The 14367-nt window shown below is 34.8% G+C and overlaps 1 protein-coding gene across 2 annotated transcripts; it reads right to left on the bottom strand.

Moving 5' to 3' along the window:
- Nucleotides 1-12: 12 nt before the first annotated feature.
- On the bottom strand, nt 13-14290 carry LOC142973765 (membrane alanyl aminopeptidase-like). 2 transcript variants are annotated; one of them, XM_076115762.1, is made up of 14 exons: nt 13566-14290; nt 10461-10613; nt 9876-10163; nt 9354-9534; nt 6900-7171; nt 5804-5978; nt 5151-5331; nt 4713-4816; nt 4269-4463; nt 3798-3985; nt 3196-3375; nt 2771-2914; nt 2323-2401; nt 13-1986 (listed from the first exon to the last, which is right to left on the bottom strand). In XM_076115762.1, exons 1-14 carry the CDS (start codon nt 14096-14098, stop codon nt 1774-1776), a joined length of 2886 nt encoding a protein of 961 aa, XP_075971877.1. In that variant the 5' UTR covers nt 14099-14290; the 3' UTR covers nt 13-1773. The 2 variants fall into 2 exon arrangements, with proteins under 2 accessions (XP_075971877.1, XP_075971876.1); XM_076115761.1 differs by lacking the exon at nt 13566-14290 and adding an exon at nt 11175-11834.
- Between the last annotated feature and the right edge of the window lie 77 nt (nt 14291-14367).

Below are 14367 nucleotides of genomic sequence, written 5' to 3' on the forward strand. Positions count from 1 at the left end.
CTAGATGTTTAAAATAAATTATTAATATTGATTAATAAATGTTTTCTATGTTTAAAAATGTTTGTTTTATTTTCCTTAAATAATATAATAATTTAAATATATACCAAATATGAGGCAAGAGGACGCGTTTGCCACAAATTAGGTTTTCTAATCTACGAAAATATAATTATTTAAAAATATAAATTATGAGTGAAAATGCAGTAAAAAATCAAACCTTAAAATACACTTACGCTATAAATATAATGTTGTTATTAATAATTTTACTCACATTTAATATAATATTATAAACCTTATTTTACGCGCATTATGTCGCTATTTTTCTATAAGAATAATATTTCTTTTAAACTATAATTTAATATTAAAAATCTTAACCACTTTGTGCAATTCTGTTTCAACTAGTCTAAGTATAATTATACAATTAATACAATAATGTTCTAATAACTACAAAAATAAGCAATATTATACGTATAAAATAATATTTTATCAAACATTCTCATTACATTCTATGTAGCAAGACGTGATCATTCAAAATGGCTTGCATCCGAAAATAAAAACAATGTATACTTTATACAAATCGTCTTGCTAATAAGGTTGTATAAGCTCTGACTATATTAGTCATACCGTACCTCGATTCTCTACCACTATCGACTACCGACAACCGACTAGCTATCGACATTTTGACATTTAGAATGTACTGCCAAATAAGTTTCTACGACGCCCGTCAGAGGCGCTGATCAGATTTTCATACAAAATTTCTCAATGACAGGTCGGTCGTCGGTAGTCGATACTTATAGAATGGAGCTACAGTGCTTTGTTCTCTGGTCTACCCCTAGAAAGCGTGGTTTTATATACGTATTTTGTCACTCTCAATCACATTAGACTATAATATGTGAGTGAAAAAGATAAAACACTGTATAACAACTCAGAGCTTACACGACATGTATTAGTTAGACAGAAAGTGCATACTTCACTGCAATTTTATTAGATTAAAAACTGGACAAAATTAATTTAGAAACTACATTTCTAAATGATTTTGTATACGTACAATTTAAGATGTTATAAATATTTTTGAAAATATTTGTAACGTGAATACAGTTAAGCTTGCTACGCACATATTCGTTTAGGCATTAATCGGCCTAGCCGGCAAATCAAATATATGTAGATGAACCCGATCGGCATAAGCCGAACGAGCCATTCTAGTGGTTTTTTGGTAAATATTGCCGAACCGAACGTGCCGAACCGAATATTTGTTGCAAGCCTTAAGCCGGTGTGACTCATGATGAAAATTCGCTGATCTGTCGCGACGGAACACCAATATACCTTTGCCGATCTTTTTGTATTCGGATGTAAGCTCCACTAAAACTACAATTATTATCAACAATGATAATACCGAGTTTTCTTCTTCATTCGCTCATTTAAAACAATAATTTAATATTTATTTTACAAATTAATATCTTCTAAGGCTTTACTGTAGAGTTCGATTATTAATATTAAATATAATTGATTATTATAACTTAATTATACAAAATATAATCTAAATTTTTTTATAAGAGGTATATAGGTTAATGTGTTATATTCATCATAATTCTAACTATACGCATAAGTTTTACCTACATAAATTACGTTTTTTACAAAAATCACAACACTGTCTTTAAAAATCGCTTTTCAAAATTATCTCAATACAATACATAATTTCTTCATGAATACCACTTTATCTATAAAAAAAAATCTAATCAAAAAAGACAGAGTTGTAATTTTTGTACCCTTATTTTTCTAATGGTTCAACATAGCCACCATGACTGATACGCAAAGCGCTACTAAAGACAGTACCATGGTCGAAGCATCATTCTCGTCTATCCATTCGTAGACCGCTTCTAAATTAGCATTGTCCCACACCAAGTTCTGATTGACTTGCAGCAAAGCACGCTCGGCAGCCGCTTGTGAGTCATCCAGGTTGTTGTTCTGGGCATTCACCCAGATGCTAAACTGTAAACAAAAATAAGAATATATCAGTTTCCTTTCTTCACACTACGTTGGAGTCGACTTCCAGTCTCACTGGATGCAGCTGAATTTTACATGAAGGGCCTGACTATTGGACCTCTACTACCCAGCTACCTGGATTACAACACGATATCATTTGGTAAGACTAGTTGTCAGACTTTCAAGCTTCTGACTAATGTTAACGATTTGAAAAATAAAGTCGAGACCCACAATTTAACGTGCCTTCGGAAACTCGATTTCTATAAGATGGTTACCTACCCACAGCACCACCTTCGCAAGCGTAGCTTAACCTCAGAGATTCAAACTACAAAAAGTACTTACATCAGTCGACATGTCATTGTCAGCCATGTTTTCAGCCAGGATGAAAATGATTTCTTCTAATTTCTCCGGACCTCCATACCTAGAAAAAAAAAAATATTAAAGGCTATGGTATTTTTTGTACCTTTTTATTAAAACTTTCATTAAACATAAAAAATCGCGAATACCGAGAACCTCCTTTCTTTTAGTCGGTCTCTTATTCTTATCATATGATTAATGGTCAATCTACTATCAAATATGTTCAAACCGCCCGAAGACCTTTGACGTGGCTGTTACCTTCATTGACAACAACCGAGAACGACTTTTGTGCCCTCCGAAGCACATAGACGACCAGTTAAAATACCACAATGCCGTCGCCCATCTATGGAATGATCGTGCGAAGGTTTGCTCAACCTACAGATCGTTTACCGAGCGATGAGCGCAAAAATTGAAGTGGGTTATAAATACATACATGTTCCTAATCTCGTTAGTGCGCCTTGAAATGAAATTGATGGCTTCAGCTGTATTGTGGCTGGTGCGAGCGACCGCAGCAAAGATCTTGGAACGTTCTTCTACGCTGTAAGGACTGTTCACAGCTACTGTTTCATCTAAAAGCCTAGAATAAACAATCTATTATGAGTAAATTTCTAGAAGCATAATTTTCCCAAGAAGGGTTGACTTCTGGGAGGCGGCTGACTTTAAGCTCGGTTCTCTACCACTATCGACTACCAACAACCGGCTAGCTATCAAATTACTTTGTATGAAAATTAAAGGTTAGGATAGGTATAGCATGCGGGCTGACACTCAGCCCGTGACGACATCGAGTAAACAAAACAAAAGTACCAAAATGTAACTGATAGTTTAAATTATTTAACAATTATTTCAACAGATACTTACGTTCGAATAAAGGCTTGGTCCCGAGAGCAAGCCAAAGACTCCAAGATGACAGTTCTCTCGTAAAGAGTCGGTTCTATCTCCAGTCTATTGTACAAAGCCGTGACGGGGCCGCCGTCCTCCGCTTCTCTCACCATTGTGCAGTACACTGCTGGTCTCAAGTCGTGAGGGATGTTTGGATTCCTAAATAAACACACGATGTATGAGTAAAATATCTTCTTAATTGACAAATCCTGTACCAATGTACCTGACAAAATAAACTTTTCTATTTAAGTACTACTTATCAGAGTTTAAGGATGCTCAGTCCATTGGTCATTTACGAAGCAACGAGTGCAAATATCTAAGAAAGAGGGGGTCTTATTTAAAAACAGTCAAAGAGCTTTGAGTGTCTGAACATACCAAAGGGGTCTGTGAAAAAATAGGAACAAATTTTTGACCTAATTCGGCATTCGCACCCGATACCTCTGCGTAGCATTAGCATACACTACCAACGGCGTCACAGAGGCAATCAACAACTACAGCTTCCATTCTTTCCGTCCGTCGCCTGCTTTACCAAAAAGTTAACCTTTATATCCTCAGTGAAATGATCCCTAGTAAATACTCACACCACATCAGTGTTCCCTTCATAGAACCAATCAACTGCCGCTGCGATGCAAGGCTGATAGTTAGAAATACAAGCATGCTCCATCACCATGCCGCGAGTCAACGTGGTCATAGCCGGTTCAGTCAGGGTCACATCGGGCTGGAAGCCTAACTCGTTTTCTAAAGCACCGATTGTTCTTCGCACCATTCTCTGAAAATTCGAATTTTCGAATGTTTTGTTATGTTATTTTATACACTCAAAGCTATAACGAAATTTGAAATGAAAGCTGGTCAAATACTTATTTTAGAAAACCAAAGCATTTTCAATTTACTTCTAATCGATCTTTCGATTGTATTTCGGTGATGGGCTTCGGTGAAGCTCTATAATAATTAAATTACCTAGTGATGTAGTTGTACATGAAGCAAACCTGAACTCAATGTTTTGGTTACAGAAAACTTACTATATATACTATAGCTTTTTTAAATTAACTTACCAAATAAATATCAGGATCTAGGTCCTCATCATCATCAACAAGAGCTACGAGTCGTTTCCTCAAAAACTCCATGTTTCTGATGAAGGCCTTCCAGACAGCGTACTCAGTTTCTAATTCCATCGTCAGAACTACTCTGAATGCTGTTTCGTAATCCAGTCTTCCTGCTCTCGCTAAGTTCAGAGCATCGTCTACAAGCTGCAATTAAAAAAAAACGTAATTTGTATTAGAACATTATTTATTTTCATAATAAAAAAAAATACAAGTCACGATAATAATATGACACCAGTTTTAAAAATTCATCGACATTGTGATCTGTTTATGGTTTGCTGCAATCAGTAGCGCGATTCGTCGACAACAGGCAAAATATCAAGAAATTTTGTGTACTGAAAATCTGATTCGTAAACTTAACAATATTTTTCTACATAAATGTTGGTGTCTACTCACAGTAGCACGATTGAGTGGATGAATCTCTTCTCTTCTTTCCTCGTCTTCCAAAGCTTCAATAATCCTCTCCCACAGGTCATTGTCGTAGTTGACTCGATAGTAACCTTTAAAAATAATGTTTTTTCTTGTTTTGACATGATGATTACAAATATTTCAGTATTTTAGGTATTCTTATAACATATTTTTTGCGTTCAGATGTATGTCTAAAAAAGTAGCAAACAGGCAACCATTAGCTGCATAAGGCTGTGAGTGAAGGTTGCTTAAAATTCAAAATTTTGTCGAAAAAACCGATACACTAAGTTGTTGGATTTAACTATGTTTATTCTTTAATATATTATTTTTCTTATATGTTAATGTAAATATTTGAAATTATGGGAAAAATAAAAAGTTGTTGGATTATAAAATATCAACTAATATATTACAAATTATATCACAAACCTTCTCCCTGGATGTTAAAAAGCACCCAATCTTCTTCATCAAGGAAGAAGTTAATCGTCTGCGTGGCATCTGTCATAGTGATCGGATGAACGTTGGAGAAGTCAGGATTGACACTAGTCGTGTACGTGATCGGTATCAAGTAGTTTACTTGTTGTGGCTGAGCTGCGAAGCTGAAACGCTCCTGGAAAAAATATAATTACTTTAGGTTAGTAATAAAGTAAGCCGATATTTGGCTACGGTGGTCAGTTTTTTTAAGTCGGCTTATTGTGCAGGACTATGTTTATAGTGACCAAATGTGCACATAATATACAAGTACACTCTTTAATTCCTCGCTCTCATAGCCCGTGTGGTACGGAAAGGCGCTACGACTAGGTCAAACTCAGGATCCACAGCTGCACGCGTTCTCCGAGGCTCTGAAGTCTACAACCTTAACTTCCTAACTCCGGTAAGGTTTCTTCATAATATTTTACTTTATATAATTTTCTAGTAGGAGAAGTAGACATTTAGGAACTACCATTTTGCAAACATTCCGTATACATATGAGTGGCTGTTTAATAGAATTTTAGCTAAACATCTTCTTGCTTTTGTCAGCACCTTGAAGTCGGTATTGTTGACAATTAAGTTAACAATCATTAACCGTGTCGCTCAATTACCTGCGTGATCAGAACTCCGCCCTGCCTCAGACCAACGTGCAGTAGAGGATAACCGGAGTTTAGTGTCCATTCTTCTAAGTATTCACCGATGTCGTCCACTATGCCGTTGCCGTTGGCCAACCAATCACTATTGATGGCATCCACGAAGTCAAAAGAGTTGACTGGCGTTAAAGCTCTGGAATAAATATAAAAGTTAGTTGTAACTTGTAGTATATTTACAGTACAAAATGAGAGGTCTTTTTTGGAAAGATCGAAAGATCTTTGTTCTATAATGTAAAAGATACAGTTACGTAATTCTTCACCCCTATCGACTATCGACGAACTGCTAGCTACTTTGAAGGAAAACCTTTGTAGGAAAACTAGCGCCCCAAGCGGGTGTTGGAGTAATTAAATTTTAAGTACAATTTAAATGTAAACCGACTGTAAAAATCGTGCTATAGAATTAAGTGTCATAAAAAGTTGTTATTGCGATTATTATACACAATATTCATCTCATAGGAATGCAAGAGGAACCCAATAACGCATTAGATGATTGATAAATCATATCTACTCGTACTATGAGAAATTTGATATCTTTAAGTACGTGATAATGTTTAAGAAGAATTGGGAATTTGAAATATTCGTGTCCGCTGATAATATTGTTATCGTAACACGCAAATATGTATAAGGAGAAGTTAAACCGAAGGTTTATGTCCCCCGTTTTCCGCAAAACTTTTCTCAAATATTTTTTTTCAGCCTTTTAATACTCTTTAACTTCGTTCAGTAAAATATTATCCAACATTGAATTTCAAGTACAAAAACCACTTCAATAGAAGTTTTAACAAATTACCTAATGATTCTGACAATCCATGCTTAATTATTTTAAGAAATGAGCAGTATATTACAACGATTAGTGTCTTACTGTAACTAACTCATTTGATTAACTACATTCAAAGGTGCTACATTGTCAATTCTCTAAGACCGATTTTAATTAAAATTTCACAGCTTTTCCCAAACCACTGTAGCTAAAGCCAGCCATCCCTGCCAAGAGTAATTTTAACAACGTTTCCAGAAAAATAAACTAACTAAATAAATCGTTATACAAATAACATCTTACCTTACAGTGAGCAATGCTCTACCAGCCGATTGAATAAAGTCTGTATTAGCATCACCTAGTACAAGCCGCATCATTCTCAAAAGCGCTGGAGCCTTGTACTTAAGCAGACCGTTCACATGGTCCCTGATCTCGTCTTCTTCAAACAGGTCATTCTCTGGCTCTAGGACTTGAGCACCGACGTAAGCATCACGGAGCAAACTCTCTTGGATGACGTCAGTCACAAATACTGTATTTACGTCTAGAAGAGTCACGTCATTGGGGTCTGCTTGGAACTGAAAAATCACATACTTATCAATGTCTAAACTAGCAGATTGGCTCATCTTCGTCCGGGTACAATAATGTCCCGTTGATTTCATTTTCATTTAAGAATTTTGATTCCATCAATCCCATACAAACCTTGTCCCAAACAAGTTACAAACATATAAAACAAAAAAAAAATTCAAAAATGTCTGCACGTACATACATTTCGGTGATTCATTTTCCTTTATACACTATTCTACCAGAAGATATATCAAGAACTAGCTGACCCGCGCAACTTCGCTTGCGTCACATAAGAGATAATTTTTCCCGTTTTTGAAACATTTTTTACTGCTGTTTCGCTCGTATTGGTCATATAGCCTATAGCCTTCCTCGATAAATGGGCTATCTAACTCTGAAAGATTTTTTCAAATCGGACCAGTAGTTCCTGAGATTAGCGCATTCATAAAAATGGCATTTTATTGTTTAAAAAAAGTGTTTGTAAATCTATACATATAATAAAATTATAACAACCTCATGTCTGCACATTATAGATATTAAAGAAAAACTAAAATGGGGGATCTTCATACAACCAATAGAAGCCAAAAATATGATTTAATTTTTTTTTGTCTGTCTGTTTGTTGTTTGCTTTTCACGCAAAAGCAACTGGACGGAGTAAGATGAAACTTTTTTGTTATATAGCTATTAGTCTTCGCTAACATATAGGCTATTTTCTTTGGAAATTCGCTCTTTAGGAGGGTAGAAGGAGGGGGTAAGTTTGTATGTAACTCCGTCAGTTTTAGAGCTAATTCGAATAAAATTAATATTTGCTATATAGTTAGAAATTAAGAATGACGCAATAAATAATAATTGACGGGGGTGAAATAGTTTCTATGAAACTACGTCGGTTTTGAAGCTAAATCTATTAAAATTAAAGTTGTTTAGCAAGCAAGAGGTCATGATCTCCTGGTAACTGTGAAAAGGTTTGTAGAGAGTCTTTAGAGTTTATAGAGCCGTTTTTTAGTTTTTAGGCCTAATTCTGATCGGAAAAAAGATCCACAGCTACCAGGAGATCATGACTAATTGATGTTGTTATTTCAATATTCTGTTCTTCTAGCATGTTCAAACACGGTCGAGCGGAATAAAAAGTATCCTATGTCCATCTCCTGGCTCTAAGTTACCTCCCTACCAATTTTCAGCCAAATCTGTTCTGCCGTTCTTTAGTTATAAGTGGTGTAACTAACACGACTTTCTTTTATATATATAGATATGCTTCTTGTCTCTTTTCAATTTACAAGTAAGAATCATAAGTTTTACACATTCTCATACCGTAATATTTTGTTTAATGAACCTCGGATTTGGCTTGCATTAATCTCTCAAGAAAATGTTACAGTTTTACGTGATTCCTACGAGTAACTGTTGCAGTCACGCGTATGTATTTTAAGATATTAATCTAATCTTATGACAGCTGTCTTGTTAGAATTTCTTACGTATTTTACTACTTATTTCAAATATTAATACTCTTAGTCGTCGTAACCAAAGGTGATCGTAAACCACTTCACACAGCTATCAAGACACTATCAATTGTTACTGAGAAATGTTATCAATTTGCCTGTCGATTTAACATACAAGAAAGGATAAAATAATAGAACCATCTATCAAAAAGTTTAAAAACGCTTTATATTGTGCATGACTTCATTTGGAGTAATGAATACGCCTGGTCATGCATACAACTAATTGCATGAATTCTTGGAACATTTTCAATGCTATTTGCATTAATATATATTATAATATACACAAATTACTAAAAAAATATATACAAAATATAAATTAAAAAAGAAAGAGAGAGTGTGCTATGCGTCAAAATACTAGTCTGCATCTTTGTCTACCAGGAAAGTTTCCAGAATGATGGTGCGGCAGCATTGCCACGTTGTACAGCAATGTTAATTCTTTGTGCTAAGTAATTGCCAGCATTTTGGGGGCAATCACGTATCTCAGTTGAAAACTAGTGTATGTCAAATTGATGGTCACTATTTAGTACATTGCTGCTTAGTTGTAACGTTTAATGACTAGAATCTTAGAGCGAAACCAATGCACAGCATGATGGCTTTCAAGTAATTGTCAACTGAGATACGTGATAGCCCACCGTCATGATTGGACTGATTCATGCTTGGCTTACCAAGCATTGTCTTAAGAAAATTTTACTTAAAAACTCACCATTCTCAACATTTCGTACGCTGCATAAGACGCCAATCCAGAGACGACCCACTCGAATTTCCAGTTCTGAGGGAAGATCAAGTAGCCAAACCACTGCTTTGCCATCGCTTTCGCTATCTCGAATAGAGCAGTCTTTCTTTGCTGCACCGAGTGCACTGGCTCCATAAACAAGTGCGGCTCCCTGAATAACAATCAACATGTCAATTACTCTTGCAATTAATAATAATGAAAATTTTTAGAAACAAAGCAAAAGAGTACATCGTTTCCAGAAGTTAAAGAATTTTTTTTACTTAATGATAATGCCTGTCCCAAAAGTAGCCTAGTGACATTAGTTGATAGCAAAAGGAATACCTTTCAATGCCAAAACTTGCGTAGGTATGTACGTTAATTAATATAATATTGTAATAATGTTAGGTCTTTGAAATAATGACGCCTTAAAGAAATAGTAATTTATCTCACAGGAAAGATAATCATTTTCAAGAAAGACAAGGTTAAGAGAATATAATGACCTTACGAACTCACCAGATAGCTACAGTGGATAGAGCATGCCAATCCATAGAAATATCAGGTAACGCAACAATATTCATCCTTCCATCTTGATTTTGAATAATCTCTAAATAAGGTCGGTTGGTCCATTCGTTCAGTTGGTTGTAGTAGTAGTTGATGGCGACGGACGCTTGGGCATCCTGGTTCGTGATGCCTGCTCTTCCGAATAACAAGACTTGGGCCGTGGGGATGTTGATGTTAATGAAATTGTGGGCAATCATACCCCAGACGTGAGGAGGGCTTTCTAAGGCACGGAACTGGGTTCTGAAAGAAAGTATTTTGGAATTTAAGTAATCTAATTAAAAATGTTTATAAAGCGGAATAGAAGATATGCTAATACCTCGTACAATAAACTTTGTAAACGGTAATGTTTGTCTCCAATCATCAAACAAAACATTTATTTGTTTAGGTAGATCAATTGCCTACTTAACAGATATTTGCTAACTCATTAGTCTAGCAATTATTATACTTAAATATAAGTGTTTGAAATTATAATAGAGACAAATATTGTCGAAACAAAAATTATTTCCTTTTCTTGTGTATAGTAATTTAGGTACTTACTGACTATTCTCCTCCAACATAGAATTTGATACCAAATGGGTATAATCTAGGCCGTTGAAGGTGAACCTTATCATAGACGATGCGGTGGGCTCATCGATGCAAGGGAATACGCGTCTGGCGTATATCGGGTGCAGGTTCATAGCCAAGTACGAGCTGAAACAGAACATTTTTTATTTAGTCTAAGGTTGGATGTGGTTTGAAGTGATTGATGAAATAAGATATGATGGTAACGAAATAATAATAAGTTTTGAACTGCATTAACTGCATTAACTGCATTCTTAATTTCAAGGTAATAATATGTATTTTCTTTATCATAATAATTATTGTTAATTGTTTAGTTTTCATCGAATTTATTTATTTCAATCACCTTTATTATTGTGAGAACGTATCAGTCGCTTATTTTAACCGATAGATTAAATGTATCAAGTAAAACGGTCTTTGGATACGCAAATCTTATAATCGAAAGCTGCTTATCGAAAAATTACGCATACAAATTTATTTGCACTTGTATCATACCGTTTATGAATAATAGCATGAGAAGAGATGAAAAAGTTCCGCTTTTGCATTAAGAACAATATAAAATTATTTAGTTTTTACATTAACGCCATTTTGTTTACAGATATCACTCAAGTTGACTTTAAAATAAATTTAGACTGTAATAAGCATATATCGCTCAATTTTTATATTTAAGAAAATATTTGTTACATAAATTACCCGTCATTATCAAATACACCTCTATGAAGACCTCGCCCACCATTATCATACCGTCCGGTATATTCTATAATAATAACAAACGACAACGCAGTAGCAGCTGGTGATATTTCCAAAATATTATCATCCACTTCAAAGTCCACATCTACAGCAGATGCATCAGTGAAGATTCCAGCCTTCACAGACTGGATGTTAAGACCTTCTGCGTGGAAAAGAATTGGGTCTTCTCTCGTCGCTTGAGTCAAAGTCACTTCGACAACTGTTCTACCGGAAAACGTATTTTCATTGGCCGTCAATTCAATGGCATACATTCTTACTGCTTGATCCGGCCTAAGGTTACTTCTTAAGCCATTCCTAGCTTCATTTGCGGCCAATTTTGTTTCCGTATAATTTTTATTATTAGCTGGAGTTACATTGTCACTTTGTATTACAGCTTCTTCTACGATATCATCTGTTACTTGAGGAACTTCGGGATTTTTGAAAACTGTATCAGTAGTTGCGAGTGACGACAAAACTGGTTCGTATATCGGCAAAGACTTTGTAAACACATTTATTAGAACTAAATATGATACAAAAACACACTTCCACTTGAACCTACTCCGGCCCATTTTGGTTGAATTGAATTGGCCGGTGACACCACACACGACCGTCTCATACGTTTGTTCGCACTACTATCTTCGAAGAAATGGGTCGTTGAAATATAAAAATTGGATAGTGATCATCTTGAGTGATAGGAGATAACGCTTCAGCCAAAGGGAGATAAAATTGAAGATGGAATTTAGTTCTTTTATATTCACTTATCGTACATCCGCCTAGCACTGTATGAAACGATTAAGAATATTTCCTCGGGGTAAAAATAATTTAAAAATAGTTATCTTAAGTACATAATGATGGTCAGCATGGTCAATGGTCTGTATTCGTCGATTGCAGATGATTAATTTGGCGTAAGGTAGAATTAATGTACGTAGTTCGTAGCTCAAAAGGTACATATTATGAGTAATATTATTATCTTTAAATGTCCAGTAAATACAAATATGAAGGCAATCAGTGGTAGCATATACCGTACGGTCTAACTAACGTATTAATATATTATGTCCTTAATTCGATACGATTAGAGAAGATTGTATGACTAATATCGTCATATTTTTATTTTTTCTTTAGCCCCTGCCTTTCCATACGTGATTTTGTGTATATATTATGTATGTTTCATATTTTTTGCTTTTAAGAATATGTATTTTTTATTTTGTTGGTATTTTAAGAGTTAGATATTGTTATTATTGATCTGAATCCATGTTTCTACCTATATTTTGATTGACGTTATCGTGAAGTATCTGTATTGTTGATAAGGTTTAAGATATACTTCATCTTTTATCTGGATCATATCTCACACGAGTACATTTCAATCTTAGTGTTGCATACCACATTTTGAAGGAATGTTCGGGATTCTAAAACTAGGGTCGGCAAAGTCACTTGATGACGCCAGATATATCAAAGCTAAATTGTCGAAGGATTTTTATTGTATCCTTGGCTTATGATATTTTTACGTGACAATTATGTAGGTAACTCAAATCTAAAAAGTTTTTAGTTACTTATTTAAAATTATGTGTTTCTAATACATAAGAAATTCTAAACTTAATTCTAGAAAATAATATTAAATGGCAATAATAAATTATCTACAATATATACAAAGAGGCATAACATAGTTTAGTTTCAGTCGTATCATTGTATCGAATAAAATTTTCTATACACTAAATTTCTGTGGTTTTGAACAAATCATAGAACTAAATTCACCAGGTACTGCTTATGGAGCTAAACAAGCGGAATCAAATGTCATATTAGTCGTTTTCATTTCAAGTGGCGATAATGACGAGTTATAAGCTTTTAGTCTGTAAGTATTGACTTATCAAAACGAAATGTGATTATGATAGCGGAACTTTTGATCGTAGTTTTCGTTAGCACTTCTCAGTTAAACCAAATATTATCATCGAAATTATTTGTAAGGTCAAATATTAACACTAACGATTGTTAAAGTTCGAATTATTAAATTGACCACTAAAGGTAAAAGTAATTAGAAAAGCTGAGAGGGAATACATCATATTTTTTAAACATTTTCTTTGCTTTATTATTCATCATTGATTGTGCGAGGTCTGTGTATAAAACTTTCAAAGGTGTGAACTAAATAGATCGCAATTTAAAGGAAATAAAATTATGATTAATTGCGAAAAATACCACGCGCAGGTTTTAAGACATCGCATCCCTGTCCGTAGGAAAAGAAAAGGAATTCACTATATGTGCCTTTACTCATGTAGGTCAATAGTGATTTTTTTTACAGATCTGTTATTTTTAAATTAAAAATGTATTAGTCTAATTAAAAAGTTACAAATATATACTCACTTGTCATCGTAATTTCCTCGATAAAACGCTTTGCCAACCATCGCCAGAGATCCAATGTACTGAATTTGGAAATTGTAAGTTGACGCGACGCCTCCAGCATCAATTTCTAAAAGACCATCATCGTCATCCATATCGAAATCTGCGTCATAGACTGCACCGGCTCCAAATATTGTATACCTCACAGATCTTATATCTAAGTCTCTTGCGTGTAAAATAACAGGGTCTTCTCTAGTATTTGCGTCAGTTATAGCTATTTGAATAACTGCTAATCCAGTAAAAGTCACTCCATCAGCATTAGGTGTTAATTCAATTTCATATGAATTGACCACCATGTCCGGTCTGATTTGGTTCCTCAACACTCTTGATTCTGTTTCATTCTTCACTGCTACATTTGTATCATTTCTCACAACTACATCTTCAACAACATTTATTTGAGGAACTTCATCAACTACCGCAGTTTTAACAATGTCTATAGGTTTAGTTGAAACTAGCACTAAAGTAGTTAAGAACACAAAAGTTTGTATGACACCCATTGTTGCAACGACACTTGGTATTCTCTCATGGATGGTTACGCAAACGCGTATATGGCGGACCGCGGCGGAGAACTTACTGTAGATCACAAGCTTTGAAGGTTAGAATATCTGAATCATAGTGACTCGTAGTTTAGAACCAGCTATGTCGCCAGTCGGATGCGGGAAAATACGAAGATAACAGATTTACACTGCCCGTCCAATAAATCAGCTAGATAAATATGATTGTGATGTGCACACACCTGTGTCTCTGATAGTATTGATACTGCTCC

Source organism: Anticarsia gemmatalis, chromosome 6 (assembly GCF_050436995.1).
Source record: "Anticarsia gemmatalis isolate Benzon Research Colony breed Stoneville strain chromosome 6, ilAntGemm2 primary, whole genome shotgun sequence".
NCBI classification, from domain to species: Eukaryota; Metazoa; Arthropoda; class Insecta; order Lepidoptera; family Erebidae; genus Anticarsia; species Anticarsia gemmatalis.